Source organism: Panulirus ornatus, chromosome 70, assembly GCF_036320965.1.
Source record: "Panulirus ornatus isolate Po-2019 chromosome 70, ASM3632096v1, whole genome shotgun sequence".
NCBI lineage: Eukaryota > Metazoa > Arthropoda > Malacostraca > Decapoda > Palinuridae > Panulirus > Panulirus ornatus.
This window is the reverse complement of record NC_092293.1, coordinates 9,051,264-9,067,884: the sequence shown is the minus strand read 5'-3', so window position 1 is coordinate 9,067,884 and position 16,621 is coordinate 9,051,264. Positions and strand designations below refer to the sequence as shown.

Below are 16,621 nucleotides of genomic sequence, written 5' to 3'. Positions count from 1 at the left end.
GGAGTGGGGGAGGAATGGGATATATTTAGGGAAGCAGTGATGGTTGTGCAAAAGATACTTGTGGTATGAGAAGCGTGGGAGGTGAGCAGATTAGAAAGGGTAGTGAGTATATATATATATATATATATATATATATATATATATATATATATATATATATATATATATATATATATATATATATATATATATATATATATATATATATATATATATATATATATATATATATATATATGTATATATATATATATATATATATATATATATATATATATATATATATATATATATATATATATATATATATATATATATATATATATATATATACATATATATATATATATATATATATATATATATATATATATATATATATATATATATATATATTTTTTTTTTTTTTTTTTTTTTTTTTTTATACTTTGTCGCTGTCTCCCACGTTTGCGAGGTAGCGCAAGGAAACAGACGAAAGAAATGGCCCAACCCCCCCCCCCCCATACACATGTACATACACACGTCCACACACGCAAATATACATACCTACACAGCTTTCCATGGTTTACCCCAGACGCTTCACATGCCTTGCTTCAATCCACTGACAGCACGTCAACCCCTGTATACCACATGACTCCAATTCACTCTATTTCTTGCCCTCCTTTCACCCTCCTGCATGTTCAGGCCCCGATCACACAAAATCTTTTTCACTCCATCTTTCCACCTCCAATTTGGTCTCCCTCTTCTCCTCGTTCCCTCCACCTCCGACACATATATCCTCTTGGTCAATCTCTCCTCACTCATTCTCTCCATGTGCCCAAACCATTTCAAAACACCCTCTTCTGCTCTCTCAACCACGCTCTTTTTATTTCCACACATCTCTCTCACCCTTACGTTACTTACTCGATCAAACCACCTTACACCACACATTGTCCTCAAACATCTCATTTCCAGCACATCCATCCTCCTGCGCACATCTCTATCCATAGCCCACGCCTCGCAACCATACAACATTGTTGGAACCACTATTCCCTCAAACATACCCATTTTTGCTTTCCGAGATAATGTTCTCGACTTCCACACATTTTTCAAGGCTCCCAAAATTTTCGCCCCCTCCCCCACCCTATGATCCACTTCCGCTTCCATGGTTCCATCCGCTGACAGATCCACTCCCAGATATCTAAAACACTTCACTTCCTCCAGTTTTTCTCCATTCAAACTCACCTCCCAATTGACTTGACCCTCACCCCTACTGTACCTAATAACCTTGCTCTTATTCACATTTACTCTCAACTTTCTTCTTCCACACACTTTACCAAACTCAGTCACCAGCTTCTGCAGTTTCTCACATGAATCCGCCACCAGCGCTGTATCATCAGCGAACAACAACTGACTCACTTCCCAAGCTCTCTCATCCCCAACAGACTTCATACTTGCCCCTCTTTCCAGGACTCTTGCATTTACCTCCCTTACAACCCCATCCATAAACAAATTAAACAACCATGGAGACATCACACACCCCTGCCGCAAACCTACATTCACTGAGAACCAATCACTTTCCTCTCTTCCTACACGTACACATGCCTTACATCCTCGATAAAAACTTTTCACTGCTTCTAACAACTTGCCTCCCACACCATATATTCTTAATACCTTCCACAGAGCATCTCTATCAACTCTATCATATGCCTTCTCCAGATCCATAAATGCTACATACAAATCCATTTGCTTTTCTAAGTATTTCTCACATACATTCTTCAAAGCAAACACCTGATCCACACATCCTCTACCACTTCTGAAACCGCACTGCTCTTCCCCAATCTGATGCTCTGTACATGCCTTCACCATCTCAATCAATACCCTCCCATATAATTTCCCAGGAATACTCAACAAACTTATACCTCTGTAATTTGAGCACTCACTCTTATCCCCTTTGCCTTTGTACAATGGCACTATGCACGCATTCCGCCAATCCTCAGGCACCTCACCATGAGTCATACATACATTAAATAACCTTACCAACCAGTCAACAATACAGTCACCCCCTTTCTTAATAAATTCCACTGCAATACCATCCAAACCTGCTGCCTTGCCGGCTTTCATCTTCCGCAAAGCTTTTACTACCTCTTCTCTGTTTACCAAATCATTTTCCCTAACCCTCTCACTTTGCACACCACCTCGACCAAAACACCCTATATCTGCCACTCTGTCATCAGACACATATATATATATATATATCTATATATATATTTGCGAGTGTGGACGTATGTATATACATGTGTATGGGGGTGGGTTGGGACATTTCTTTCGTCTGTTTCCTTGCGCTACCTCGCAAACGCGGGAGACAGCGACAAAGCAAAAAAAAAAAAAATATATATATATATATATATATATATATATATATATATATATATATATATATATATATATCCCTGGGGATAGGGGAGAAAGAATACTTCCCACGTAATCCATGCGTGTCGTAGAAGGCGACTAAAAGGGGAGGGAGCGGGGGGCTGGAAATCCTCCCCTCTCGTTTTTTTTTTCAATTTTCTAAAAGAAGGAACAGAGAAGGGGGCCAGGTGAGGATATTCCCTCAAAGGCCCAGTCCTCTGTTCTTAACGCTACCTCGCTAACACGGGAAATGGCGAATAGTATGAAAGAAAAAAGAAAGAAAGAATATATATATATATATATATATATATATATATATATATATATATATATATATATATATATATATATATATATATATATATATATATATATATATAGGTGTTGGTGTGAATAGTGTGCAATCAGCAGTAACCACAGGGCCTCTAGTGTCAGGGCCTACCTCTGGCCCTCCCACAGGAGTTGAGTGAGGACCTCCTGGACCACCTATGCCTCGGCCAGTGTTGCCACGAGAACGAGGTTACCTAGATCGTTTCATAGAGTACTTGGTGGGTGATGGACCTGCAAACCGGTTTGCCTTAGTGTGCCGACAATGTGAATCTCACAATGGGATGGCACTCAAGGATGAATTCCCTTACCTTGCATTCAGGTGTGCATATTGTTTCTACTGGAACCCTGCCCGGAAACAGCGGCCATCTGCCCCTCGCTTGGAGAACCTTGACCCGCAGCTTCCTCCATCATTAACTGTTCCTGAAGTTCAAGAAGAGGAAGATGAGGAAGAAGAGGAGCAAGAGGAACAAGATTCATCATCAGGTGAAGAGGAAGAAGAAGAAGAGGGAGAGGAAGAGGAAGAGGAGGAAGGAGGTGTGGAGGAAGAAGAATCTGGCAGCAGTAGTTCAGCTGAGGAAGAGGATGAAGAAGAAGAAGAAGGTGCCATTTCTTCAGAGGTGTCAAGCACAAAAGCTACATCCAGTCAAGAAGGTGTGTGTCGTCCCCAACAAGAAGGTTCACTGGAGGATGTGGCCAAGTCAACTCCTTCGTCTGACCCCAGCGTATCAGAAGACAACCGGCACTTTGGGACTGGGCCTTTTGCCAACAGCTCCACTTGTGTGATGTCATCATCCACCACACCTTCGTCTGCTACAGAGGCAGAAGAAACTGAGTGAAGTCCATTTAATAGGATTAAATTTAGTTTAGCTAGAGACCATGGCTGGATCAGTCGAGATATGATGCCCATAGTTAGCTAAGCTCTTTTGTTGCTGTTATCCCTTAGATGGGTTGCTGTATTATGCACATTCTCTGCTTGTACTGCTGTCACTAACACGCACACTTCACTTTTGTATCCTTTATACGTGTTCCTTTTCCTATGTCACCACAAGCTGCCTCACCTGTATGTTTTCCAGTACAAGTCCCCTTCATGTTGTTATTGGACTACGCCTACTCCAGGTTACACTTTAAGTGAAAATCACCTTTGCTGAGGCTGTCATTTGGAGTACAGTCTCAGTTCATACTTCAAAGGAGTCTCCTTATTCCTGGTACCAATAGTAGTTTTGCTATGGGCTGCAGGAGCCTTTAGAAAGGTCTTGGGTAACACTGGAATTCTTAATGGAAATGGGTTCTGGGATGAATATAAATAAAATAAATGCCCTTGCTCTGTATTTACTATTATCCCAGACCTTTCCCATTTTCATAAATTAGATTTTTTCTCATCTTTATCTACCCTCGAATGTCTTGTTAGTTATTTGCCTTGCACTGCTTTTGACTTCTCTTTGTTGACATTCATAATTCTTCCCAGTATTGGCTTATACAAGTCCTTAGTAGCTTTTCCTTGTGCTTTATTTGTAACATTTTTCCTTCATTCTTTATTGCCATCTTTAATTCTTTATTGTACGAACTTATCTGTAGCTTTTCCTTAACCAGTGATATGGTAATTCTTAACTGATGATGTTGTCATATATATATATATATATATATATATATATATATATATATATATATATATATATATATATATATATATATATATATATATATATATATATATATATTTCCCTGGGGATAGGGGAGAAAGAATACTTCCCACGTATTCCCTGCGTGTCGTAGAAGGCGACTAAAAGGGAAGGGAGCGGGAGGCTGGAAATCCTCCCCTCACGGTTTTTTTTTTTTTTTCTTTTTTTTTCCAAAAGAAGGAACAGAGAAGAGGGCCAGGTGCGGATATTCCCTCAAAGACCCAGTCCTCTGTTCTTAACGCTACCTCGCTATCGCGGGAAATGGCGAATAGTATGAAAGAAGATATATATATATATATATATATATATATATATATATATATATATATATATATATATATATATATATATATATATATATATATATATGTTTTGGCTCTGAGTGAAACGAAGCTCAAGGGTAAAGGGGAAGAGTGGTTTGGGAATGTCTTGGGAGTAAAGTCAGGGGTTAGTGAGAGGAAAAGAGCAAGGGAAGGAGTAGCAGTACTCCTGAAACAGGAGTTGTGGGGGTATCTGATAGAATGTAAAAAAGTAAATTCTCGATTAATATGGGTAAAACTGAAAGTTGATGGAGAGAGATAGGTGATTATTGGTGCATATGCACCTGGGCATGAGAAGAAAGATCATGAGAGGCAAGTGTTTTGGTAGCAGCTGAATGAGTGTGTTAGTGGTTTTGATGCACAAGACAGGGTTATAGTGATGGGTGATTTGAATGCAAAGGTGAGTAATGTGGCAGTTGAGGGAATAATTGGTATACGTGGGTTGTTCAGTGTTGTAAATGGAAATGGTGAAGAGCTTGTAGATTTATGTGCTGAAAAAGGAATAGTGATTGGGAATACCTGGTTTAGAAAGCGAGATATACATAAGTATACGTATGTAAGTAGGAGAGATGGCCAGAGAGCGTTATTGGATTACGTGTTAATTGACAGGCGCACGAAAGAGAGACTTTTGGATGTTAATGTGCTGAGAGGTGCAACTGGAGGGATGTCTGCTCATTATCTTGTGGAGGCTAAGGTGAAGATTTGTATGGGTTTTCAGAAAAGAAGAGTGAATGTTGGGGTGAAGAGGGTGGTGAGAGTAAGTGACCTTGGGAAGGAGACTTTTGTGATGAAGTACCAGGAGAGACTGAGTACAGAATGGAAAAAGGTGAAAACAATGGAAGTAAGGGGAGTGGGGGAGGAATGGGATGAATTTAGGGAATCAGTGGTGGAGTGCTCAAAAGATGCTTGTGGCATGAGAAGCGTGGGAGGTGGGTTGATTAGAAAGAGTAGTGAGTGGTGGGATGAAGAAGTAACATTATTAGTGAAAGAGAAGAGAGAGGCATTTGGACGATTTTTGCAGGGAAAAAATGCAATTGAGTGGGAGATGTATAAAAGAAAGAGGCAGGAGGTCAAGAGAAAGGTGCAAGAGGTAAAAAAGAGGGCAAATGAGAGTTGGGGAGAGAGAGTATCATTAAATTTTTTTTTTCTTTATTATACTTTGTCGCTGTCTCCCGCGTTTGCAAGGTAGCGCAAGGAAACAGACGAAAGAAATGGCCCAACCCCCCCCATACACATGTATATACATACGTCCACACACGCAAATATACATACCTACACAGCTTTCCATGGTTTACCCCAGACGCTTCACATGCCTTGATTCAATCCACTGACAGCACGTCAACCCGGTATACCACATCGCTCCAATTCACTCTATTCCTTGCCCTCCTTTCACCCTCCTGCATGTTCAGGTCCCGATCACACAAAATCTTTTTCACTACATCTTTCCACCTCCAATTTGGTCTCCCACTTCTCCTCGTTCCCTCCACCTCCGACACATATATCCTCTTGGTCAATCTTTCCTCACTCATTCTCTCCATGTGCCCAAAACGATTTCAAAACACCCTCTTCTGCTCTCTCAACCACGCTCTTTTTATTTCCACACATCTCTCTTACCCTTACGTTACTTACTCGATCAAACCACCTCAAACCACACATTGTGCTCAAACATCTCATTTCCGGCACATCCATCCTCCTGCGCACAACTCTATCCATAGCCCACGCCTCGCAACCATACAACATTGTTGGAACCACTATTCCTTCAAACATACCCATTTTTGCTTTCCGAGATAATGGTCTCGACTTCCACACATTCTTCAAGGCTCCCAGGATTTTCGCCCCCTCCCCCACCCTATGATTCACTTCCGCTCCCATGGTTCTATGCGCTGCCAGATCCACTCCCAGATATCTAAAACACTTTACTTCCTCCAGTTTTTCTCCATTCAAACTTACCTCCCTCTTGAATTGACCCTCAACCCTACTGTACCTAATAACCTTGCTCTTATTCACATTTACTCTTAACTTTCTTCTTTCACACACTTTACCAAACTCAGTCACCAGCTTCTGCAGTTTCTCACATGAATCAGCCACCAGCGCTGTATCATCAGCGAACAACAACTGACTCACTTCCCAAGCTCTCTCATCCACAACAGACTTCATACTTGCCCCTCTTTCCAAAACTCTTCCATTCACCTCCGTAACAACCCCATCCATAAACAAATCAAACAACCATGGAGACATCACACACCCCTGCCGCAAACCTACATTCACTGAGAACCAATCACTTTCCTCTCTTCCTACACGTACACATGCCTTACATCCTCGATAAAAACTTTCCACTGCTTCTAACAACTTGCCTCCCACACCATATATTCTTAATACCTTCCAGAGAGCATCTCTATCATCTCTGTCATATGCCTTCTCCAGATCCATAAATGCTACATACAAATCCATTTGCTTTTCTAAGTATTTCTCACATATATTCTTCTAAGCAAACACCTGATCCACACATCCTCTACCACTTCTGAAACCACACTGCTCTTCCCCAATCTGATGCTCTGTACATGTCTTCACCCTCTCAATCAATACCCTCCCATATAATTTACCAGGAATACTCAACAAACTTATACTTCTGTAATTTGAGCACTCACTCTTATCCCTTTGCCTTTGTACAATGGCACTATGCACGCATTCCGCCAATCCTCAGGCACCTCACCATGAGTCATACATACATTAAATAACCTTACCAACCAGTCAACAATACAGTCACCCCCTTTTTTAATAGATTCCACTGCAATACCATCCAAACCTGCTGCCTTGCCGGCTTTCATCTTCCGCAAAGCTTTTACTACCTCTTCTCTGTTTACCAAATCATTTTCCCTAACCCTCTCACTTTGCACACCACCTCAACCAAAACACCCTATATCTGCCACTCTATCATCAAACACTTTCAACAAACCTTCAAAATACTCACTCCATCTCCTTCTCACATCACCACTACTTGTTATCACCTCCCCATTAGCGCCCTTCACGGAAGTTCCCATTTGCTCCCTTGTCTTACGCACTTCATTTACCTCCTTCCAGAACATCTTTTTATTCTCCCTAAAATGCTTGTGGCATGAGAAGAGTGGGAGGTGGGTTGATTAGAAAGGGTAGTGAGTGGTGGGATGAAGAAGGAAGAGTATTAGTGAAAGAGAAGAGAGAGGCATTTGGACGATTTTTGCAGGGAAAAAATGCAATTGAGTGGGAGATGTATAAAAGAAAGAGACAGGAGGTCAAGAAAAAGGTGCAAGAGGTAAAAAAAAGGGCAAATGAGAGTTGGGGTGAGAGAGTATCATTAAATTTTAGGGAGAATAAAAAGATGTTCTGGAAGGAGGTAAATAAAGTGCGTAAGACAAGGGAGCAAATGGGAACTTCAGTGAAGGGCGCAAATGGGGAGGTGATAACAAGTAGTGGTGATGTGAGAAGGAGATGGAGTGAGTATTTTGAAGATTTGTTGAATGTGTTTGATGATAGAGTGGCATATATAGGGTGTTTTGGTCGAGGTGGTGTGCAAAGTGAGAGGGTTAGGGAAAATGATTTGGTAAACAGAGAAGAGGTAGTGAAAGCTTTGCGGAAGATGAAAGCCGGCAAGGCAGCAGGTTTGGATGGTATTGCAGTGGAATTTATTAAAAAAGGGGGTGACTGTATTGTTGACTGGTTGGTAAGGTTATTTAATGTATGTATGACTCATGGTGAGGTGCCTGAGGATTGGCGGAATGCGTGCATAGTGCCATTGTACAAAGGCAAAGGGGATAAGAGTGAGTGCTCAAATTACAGAGGTATAAGTTTGTTGAGTATTCCTGGTAAATTATATGGGAGGGTATTGATTGAGAGGGTGAAGGCATGTACAGAGCATCAGATTGGGGAAGAGCAGTGTGGTTTCAGAAGTGGTAGAGGATGTGTGGATCAGGTGATTGCTTTGAAGAATTTATGTGAGAAATACTTAGAAAAGCAAATGGATTTGTATGTAGCATTTATGGATCTGGAGAAGGCATATGATAGAGTTGATAGAGATGCTCTGTGGAAGGTATTAAGAATATATGGTGTGGGAGGAAAGTTGTTAGAAGCAGTGAAAAGTTTTTATCGAAGATGTAAGGCATGTGTACGTGTAGGAAGAGAGGAAAGTGATTGGTTCTCAGTGAATGTAGGTTTGCGGCAAGGGTGTGTGATGTCTCCATGGTTTTTTAATTTGTTTATGGATGGGGTTGTTAGGGAGGTGAATGCAAGAGTTTTGGAAAGAGGGGCAAGTATGAAGTCTGTTGGGGATGAGAGAGCTTGGGAAGTGAGTCAGTTGTTGTTCGCTGATGATACAGCGTTGGTGGCTGATTCATGTGAGAAACTGCAGAAGCTGGTGACTGAGTTTGGTGAAGTGTGTGAAAGAAGAAAGTTAAGAGTAAATGTGAATAAGAGCAAGGTTATTAGGTACAGTAGGGTTGAGGGTCAAGTCAATTGGGAGGTGAGTTTGAATGGAGAAAAACTGGAGGAAGTGAAGTGTTTTAGATATCTGGGAGTGGATCTGGCAGCGGATGGAACCATGGAAGCGGAAGTGGATCATAGGGTGGGGGAGGGGGCGAAAATTCTGGGAGCCTTGAAGAATGTGTGGAAGTCGAGATCATTATCTCGGAAAGCAAAAATGGGTATGTTTGAAGGAATAGTGGTTCCAACAATGTTGTATGGTTGCGAGGCGTGGGCTATGGATAGAGTGGTGCGCAGGAGGATGGATGTGCTGGAAATGAGATGTTTGAGGACAATGTGTGGTGTGAGGTGGTTTGATCGAGTAAGTAACGTAAGGGTAAGAGAGAATGTGGAAATAAAAAGAGCGTGGTTGAGAGAGCAGAAGAGGGTGTTTTGAAATGGTTTGGGCACATGGAGAGAATGAGTGAGGAAAGATTGACCAAGAGGATATATGTGTCGGAGGTGGAGGGAACGAGGAGAAGAGGGAGACCAAATTTATAGGTGGAAAGTTGAAGTGAAAAAGATTTTGTGTGATCGGGGCCTGAACATGCAGGAGGGTGAAAGGAGGGCAAGGAATAGAGTGAATTGGAGCGATGTGGTATACCGGGGTTGACGTGCTGTCAGTGGATTGAATCAGGGCATGTGAAGCGTCTGGGGTAAACCATGGAAAGCTGTGTAGGTATGTATATTTGCGTGTGTGGACGTATGTATATACATGTGTATGGGGGTGGGTTGGGCCATTTCTTTCGTCTGTTTCCTTGCGCTACCTCGCAAACGCGGGAGACAGCGACAAAGCAAAAAAAAAAAAAAAAAAATATATATATATATATATATATATATATATATATATATATATATATATATATATATATATATATATATATATATATATATATATATATATATATATATATATATATATTTATATATATATATATATATATATATATATATATATATATATATATATATATATATATATATATTTTCTTTCCTTTTAAACTATTCGCCATTTCCCGCGTTGGCGAGGTAGCGTTAGGAACAAAGAACTGGGCCTTTTATGGAATATCCTCACCTGGCCCCCTCTGTTCCTTCTTTTTGGAAAAAAAAAGATACATACATATATACATATATGCATGTATGTACATATATACATATGTACATAATTCATACTGTCAGCCTTTATCAATTCCTATTGCAACGCCGCCACATATGATATAACAACCCCCTCTCCCCTCATATGTGCGAGGTAGCGCTAGGAAAAGACAACAAAAGCCACATTCGTTCACACTCAGTCTCTAGCTGTCATGTAATAATGCACCGAAACCACAGCTCCTTTTCCACATCCAAGCCCCACAGAACTTTCCATGCTTTACCCCAGATACTTAACATGCCCTAGTTCAATCCATTGACAGCACGTCGACCCCGGTATACCACATTGTTCCAATTCACTCTATTTCTTGCCCTCCTTTCACCCTTCTGCATGTTCAGGCCCCGAGTACTCAAAATCTTTTTCACTCCATCTTTCCACTTCCAATTTGGTCTCCCACTTCTCCTCGTTCCCTCCACCTCTGACACATATATCCTCTTGGTCAATCTTTCCTCACTCATTCTCTCCATGTGACCAAACCATTTCAAAACACCCACTTCTGCTCTCTCAACCACCCTCTTTTTATCACCACACATCTCTCTTACCCTTACATTACTTACTCGATCAGACCACCTCACACCACAAATTGTCCTGAAACATCTCATTTCCAGCCCATCCACCCTCCTCCGCACAACTCTATCCATAGCCCACACCTTGCAACCATATAACATTGTTGGAACCACTATTCCTTCAAACATACCCATTTTTGTTTTCCGAGATAATGCTTTCGACTTCCACACACTCTTCAAAGCTCCCAGAATTTTCATCCCCTCCCCCACCCTATGACTCACTTCCGCTTCCATGGTTCTATCCGCTGCCAGATCCACTCCCAGATATCTAAAACAGTTCACTTCCTCCAGTTTTTCTCCATTCAAACTTACCTCCCAATTGACTTGACCCTCAACCCTACTGTACCTAATAACATTGCTCCTATGATGATAACCATCGTTAATTGGCTGTGGAGCCGATGTAAGGCAGAACGAGGTAATCATTTACCGCGTTCATTTGCCAGAGAGAGAGAGAGAGAGAGAGAGAGAGAGAGAGAGAGAGAGAGAGAGAGAGACGAAAACGCCCTTAGCGACTCTGCCTGGGTACGATGATCAACCCCCCTCCCGCACACACACACACACACACACACACACACACATTGTCATCATTTGGTTGGGGCCCAGCGGCATAACTCCCCCATCTTCCCAACAAAGAAGCGGCACATTGTCACTGTTGTTTTAGAAAGTTGTTTGTGTCAGCGATATCAATGTTCACCACATTTGTAAGGTTGACGGGGGGGGGGGGGGGTGTGGATTAGGTGGATAAGGGGTCCCTTGTTCCCCTGTGCCCTTGTGAATGACGTCATGTGAACTTCTCAAAGATGCCGTATCTTATGTTGTGACTTCACGGCACACCCTCCCTGTGTGAGCCAGAGAGATCCTACATGGTATGTGAGCCAGAGAGATCCTACATGGTGTGTGAGGTAGAGAGATCCCACATGTTGTGTGAGGTAGAGAGATCCTACATGGTGTGTGAGGTAGAGAGATCCTACATGGTGTGTGAGGTAGAGAGATCCCACATGTTGTGTGAGGCAGAGAGATCCTACATGGTCTGTGAGGTAGAGAGATCCTACATGGTATGTGAGGTAGAGAGATCCCACATGTTGTGTGAGGTAGAGAGATCCTACATGGTGTGTGAGGTAGAAAGATCCTGCATGGTGTGTGAGGTAGAGAGATCCTAACATGGTGTGTGAGGTAGAGATCCTACATGTTGTGTGAGGTAGATAGATCCTACATGGTGTTTGAGGTAGAGAGATCCTACATGGTGTGTGAGGTAAAGAGATCCGACATGTTGCGTGAGAGGTAGAGAGATCCCACATGATGTGTGAGGTAGAAATCCTACATGGTGTGAGAGGGAGAGAGATCCTACATGGTGTTTGGGATATAGAGATCTTATGTGGTGTGTGAGGGAGAGAGATCCTACAAGGTGTGTGAGGTAGAGAGATCATATGTGGTGTGTGAGGTAGAGAGATCCTACATGGTGTGTGAGGTAGAGAGATCCTATGTGGTGTGTGAGGTAGAGAGATCCTACTTGGTGTGTGAGGTAGAGAGATCCTATGTGGTGTGTGTGGTAGACAGATCCTATATGGTGTGTGAGGTAGAGAGATCATATGTGGTGTGTGAGGTAGAGAGATCCTACTTGGTGTGTGAGGTAGAGAGATCCTATGTGGTGTGTATGGTAGACAGATCCTACATGGTGTGCGAGGTAGAGAGATCCTACATGTTGCGTGAGGTAGAGAGGTCCTACATGCTGTGTGAGGGAGAAAGTGCTCCTACATGGTGTGTGAGGTAGAGAGATCCTACATGGTGTGTGAGGTAGAGAGATCCTACATGGTGTTTGAGGTAGAGAGATCCTACATGATGTGTGAGGTAGAGAGATCCCACATGATGTGTTAGGTAGAGAGATCCTACATGGTGTTTAGGATATAGAGATCTTATGTGGTGTGTGAGGTAGAGAAATCCTATATGATGTGTGAGGTAGACATGGTGTGTGAGGTAGAGAGATCACATGTGGTGTGTGAGGTAGAGAGATCCTACTTGGTGTGTGAGGTAGAGAGATCCTATGTGGTGTGTGTGGTAGAGAGATCCTATGTGGTGTGTGAGGTAGAGAGATCCTATGTGGTGTGTGTGGTAGAGAGATCCTATATGGTGTGTGAGGTAGACATGGTGTGTGAGGTAGAGAGATCCTATGTGGTGTGTGAGGTAGAGAGATCCTATATGGTGTGTGTGGTAGAGATATCCTACATGGTGTGTGAGGTAGAGAGATCCTACATGCTGCGTGAGGTAGACATATCCTACATGCTGTGAGGGAGAAAGAGCTCCTACATGGTGGGTGAGGTAGGGAGATCATATGTGGTGTATGAGGTAAGAGATCCTACATGGTGTGTGAGGTAGAGAGATCCTACATGGTGTGTAAGGTAGAGAGATCATACATGGTGTGTGAGGTAGAGAGATCCTACATGGTGTGTTAGGTAGAGAGATCCTACATGGTGTGTAAGGTAGAGAGATCCTACATGTTGTGTGGGGTAGAGAGATCCTACATGGTGTGTGAGGTAGAGAGCTCCTACATGGTGTGTAAGGTAGAGAGATCCTACATGGTGTGTGAGGTAGAGAGATCCTACATGGTGTGTGAGGTAGAGAGATCATACATGTTGTGTGAGGTAGAGAGATCCTACATGGTGTGTGAGGTAGAGAGATCCTACATGGTGTGTGAGGTAGAGAGATCCTACATGTTGTGTGAGGTAGAGAGATCCTACATGTTGTGTGAGGTAGAGAGATCCTACATGTTGTGTGAGGTAGAGAGATCATACATGGTGTGTAAGGTAGAGAGATCCTACATGGTGTGTGAGGTAGAGAGATCCTACATGGTGTGTAAGGTAGAGAGATCCTACATGGTGTGTGAGGTAGAGAGATCCTACATGGTGTGTAAGGTAGAGAGATCCTACATGGTGTATGAGGTAGAGATATCCTACATGGTGTGTGAGGTAGAGAGATCCTACATGGTGTGTGAGGTAGAGAGATCATACATGGTGTGTGAGGTAGAGAGATCCTACATGGTGTGTGAGGTAGAGAGATCCTACATGGTGTGTGAGGTAGAGAGATCCTACATGGTGTGTGAGGTAGAGAGATCCTACATGGTGTGTGAGGTAGAGAGATCCTACATGGTGTGTGAGGTAGAGAGATCCTACATGGTGTGTGAGGTAGAGAGATCATACATGGTGTGTGAGGTAGAGAGATCCTACATGGTGTGTGAGGTAGAGAGATACGTAAAGTTAGTATAACTTCTTTCATTCCAAGCCTTGAGAGATGTCCTTTTTAAAGTAAATTATTTATCTTTATAAAAGGAAATAATAGATGAAATGTAAAATAGAAATACTTAAGATAATAGATAGTATACAAATATTAATATTTGTGATTATTCTTTTTTAATTTGATATCAAAAAATACCAAAAAAATTTCACATCCTTTTTATATATACATACATACATATATATATATATATATATATATATATATATATATATATATATATATATATATATATATATATATATATATATATATATATATATATATATATATATATATATATATACATATATATATATATATATATATATATATATATATATATATATATATATATATTGTCGTTATCAAAAGAAATAGAAAATAGATTAGAGATCATGAGAATAGTGTAATATTATATAAATATTAATTTTTGTAGATAAGTTTTTTTGAACTTAAAATTTAAAAAAAAAGATGCGAAAGAAAAGCACACATCCTTCTGTTATATGTATATAAAGAAATCAGTGCTGAGTCAATGGTCGGTGCACATATCGAACAGTAATGTCGGGGTGCGTCGCTATAAAATCCGTAACCAGTGTGTTTGTGTCAGTTGGAGGCAGCTGTTGGACTTGCAGGGGTTGTATCCTGCGATGCACATTCTGGGATCTCACCTCCCGTGCCATGATGGCTGCCCGACGCCTCTCGAAGGCGTACTGCAAGTGTTTCAGAACTACCTCCAGTTTGGGTCGTGCTTCAGGATCATATCTTGTGGCCTCTCTAATTGTAGATACCACGCGTAAGTGGCGTCTCTTATAAACTATTTGAAGTATTCTAATAAGGAGGACGGCATATGAGAACACATCAGACTTTCTTGTGCTAGGTTGGCCGCGCTTCACCTCAGGAGCCATCCATGGGTAATCCTCAGGATCGCTCTCGAGTTCATTAGTCACCTCCTCGAAACATGCAAGTCCCAGATCGATGATGTTCACTCTGGGTGACTGCGGATCGCCGCTCACCACCACATTGTTAGGCTTTAGGTCATTGTGGATGAGTCCTTTGTGGTGTATTTCAAGAAGCCTTTGTCCAACCATCAGTCCCAGTTGCAGGAGATCGTAGCCATCTGGTCCTTTGCCTTTAATGATATCCTGGAGAGTGTATTGGCCGCAGTAGGTCATCAAGATGGCTGGTGGTTCCTCGGAATAAGCCAACAACATTGGGACTCCTCCAGCTCCTTCCAGCAAAACCATGTATTGGCTCTCTCGCATGAGACGCTCATCCTCAGAAAAGTGAGACACCTTCAGAACGGCCAGTTCGTCATGCCACTTGACGAGGTAGGCAGTCCCGTTCCCCCCTTCGCCCAAGGTGGCCAGGCTTTCGGAAACAAGCAGTTCCAATGCTTTTCGGTCGATCTGAGTCATGTTGAGAGGAGAACCTTTGGTTTTGTGTTGGGTATCAGCAGAAATTTACCACTCTCAATGTGCAGGTCCGTGGATGTGATTTCGATGCCTAAGTTGTTTCGTTGCCTACTGATCTTACGTTATATCCTGGATATGCAGAAAATCATAGTTAACTCCTCAGGTAATTGAGTTATCAGTGATTCAATGACTTCATTACTTGAAACCCTGAGATTTGAATATAAACTATCTATCTGTCTATCTATATATCTATCTATCTGTCTATGTATCTGCCTATCTATGTATATTCATTCTTTATATATATATATATATATATATATATATATATATATATATATATATATATATATATATATATATATATATATATATATATATATATAATATATATATATATATCCCTGGGGATAGGGGAGAAAGAATACTTCCCACGTATTCCCTGCGTGTCGTAGAAGGCGACTAAAAGGGGAGGGAGCGGGAGGCTGGAAATCCTTCCCTCTCGTTTTTTTTTTAATTTTCCAAAAGAAGGAACAGAGAATTGGGCCAGGTGAGGGTATTCCCTCAAAGGCCCAGTCCTCTGTTCTTAACGCTACCTCGCTAATGCGGGAAATGGCGAATAGTTTGAAAGAAAAGAAAGATATATATATATATATATATATATATATATATATATATATATATATATATATATATATATATATATATATATATATATATATATATCTTTCTTTCATACTATTTGCCATTTCCCGCGATAGCGAGGTAGTGTTAAGAACAGAGGACTGGGTCATTGAGGGAATATCCTCACCTGGCCCTCTTCTCTGTTCCTTCTTTTTGGGAAAAAAAAAAAAAAAAAAAAAACGAGAGGGGAGGATTTCCAGCCTCCCGCTCCCTTCCCTTTTAGTCGCCTTCTACGACACACAGGGAATACGTGGGAAGTATTCTTTCTCCCCTATCCCCAGGGAATATATATATATATATATATATATATATATATATATATATA

General features: G+C 41.3%; 1 protein-coding gene across 1 annotated transcript; it reads left to right on the top strand.

Annotated features, from left to right (window-relative positions):
- Positions 1 to 2,809: 2,809 nt before the first annotated feature.
- LOC139747770 (uncharacterized) lies at positions 2,810 to 3,937 on the top strand. The gene has a single exon (XM_071660351.1). It carries the CDS (start codon positions 2,880 to 2,882, stop codon positions 3,555 to 3,557), a length of 678 nt encoding a protein of 225 aa, XP_071516452.1. The 5' UTR covers positions 2,810 to 2,879; the 3' UTR covers positions 3,558 to 3,937.
- The last annotated feature ends 12,684 nt before the right edge of the window (positions 3,938 to 16,621 follow it).

Coding starts and splice junctions, on each gene's coding strand:
- LOC139747770 (XM_071660351.1), top strand. CDS start 2,880: ATGCCTCGGCCAGTGTTGCCACGAGAACGAGGTTACCTAGATCGTTTC.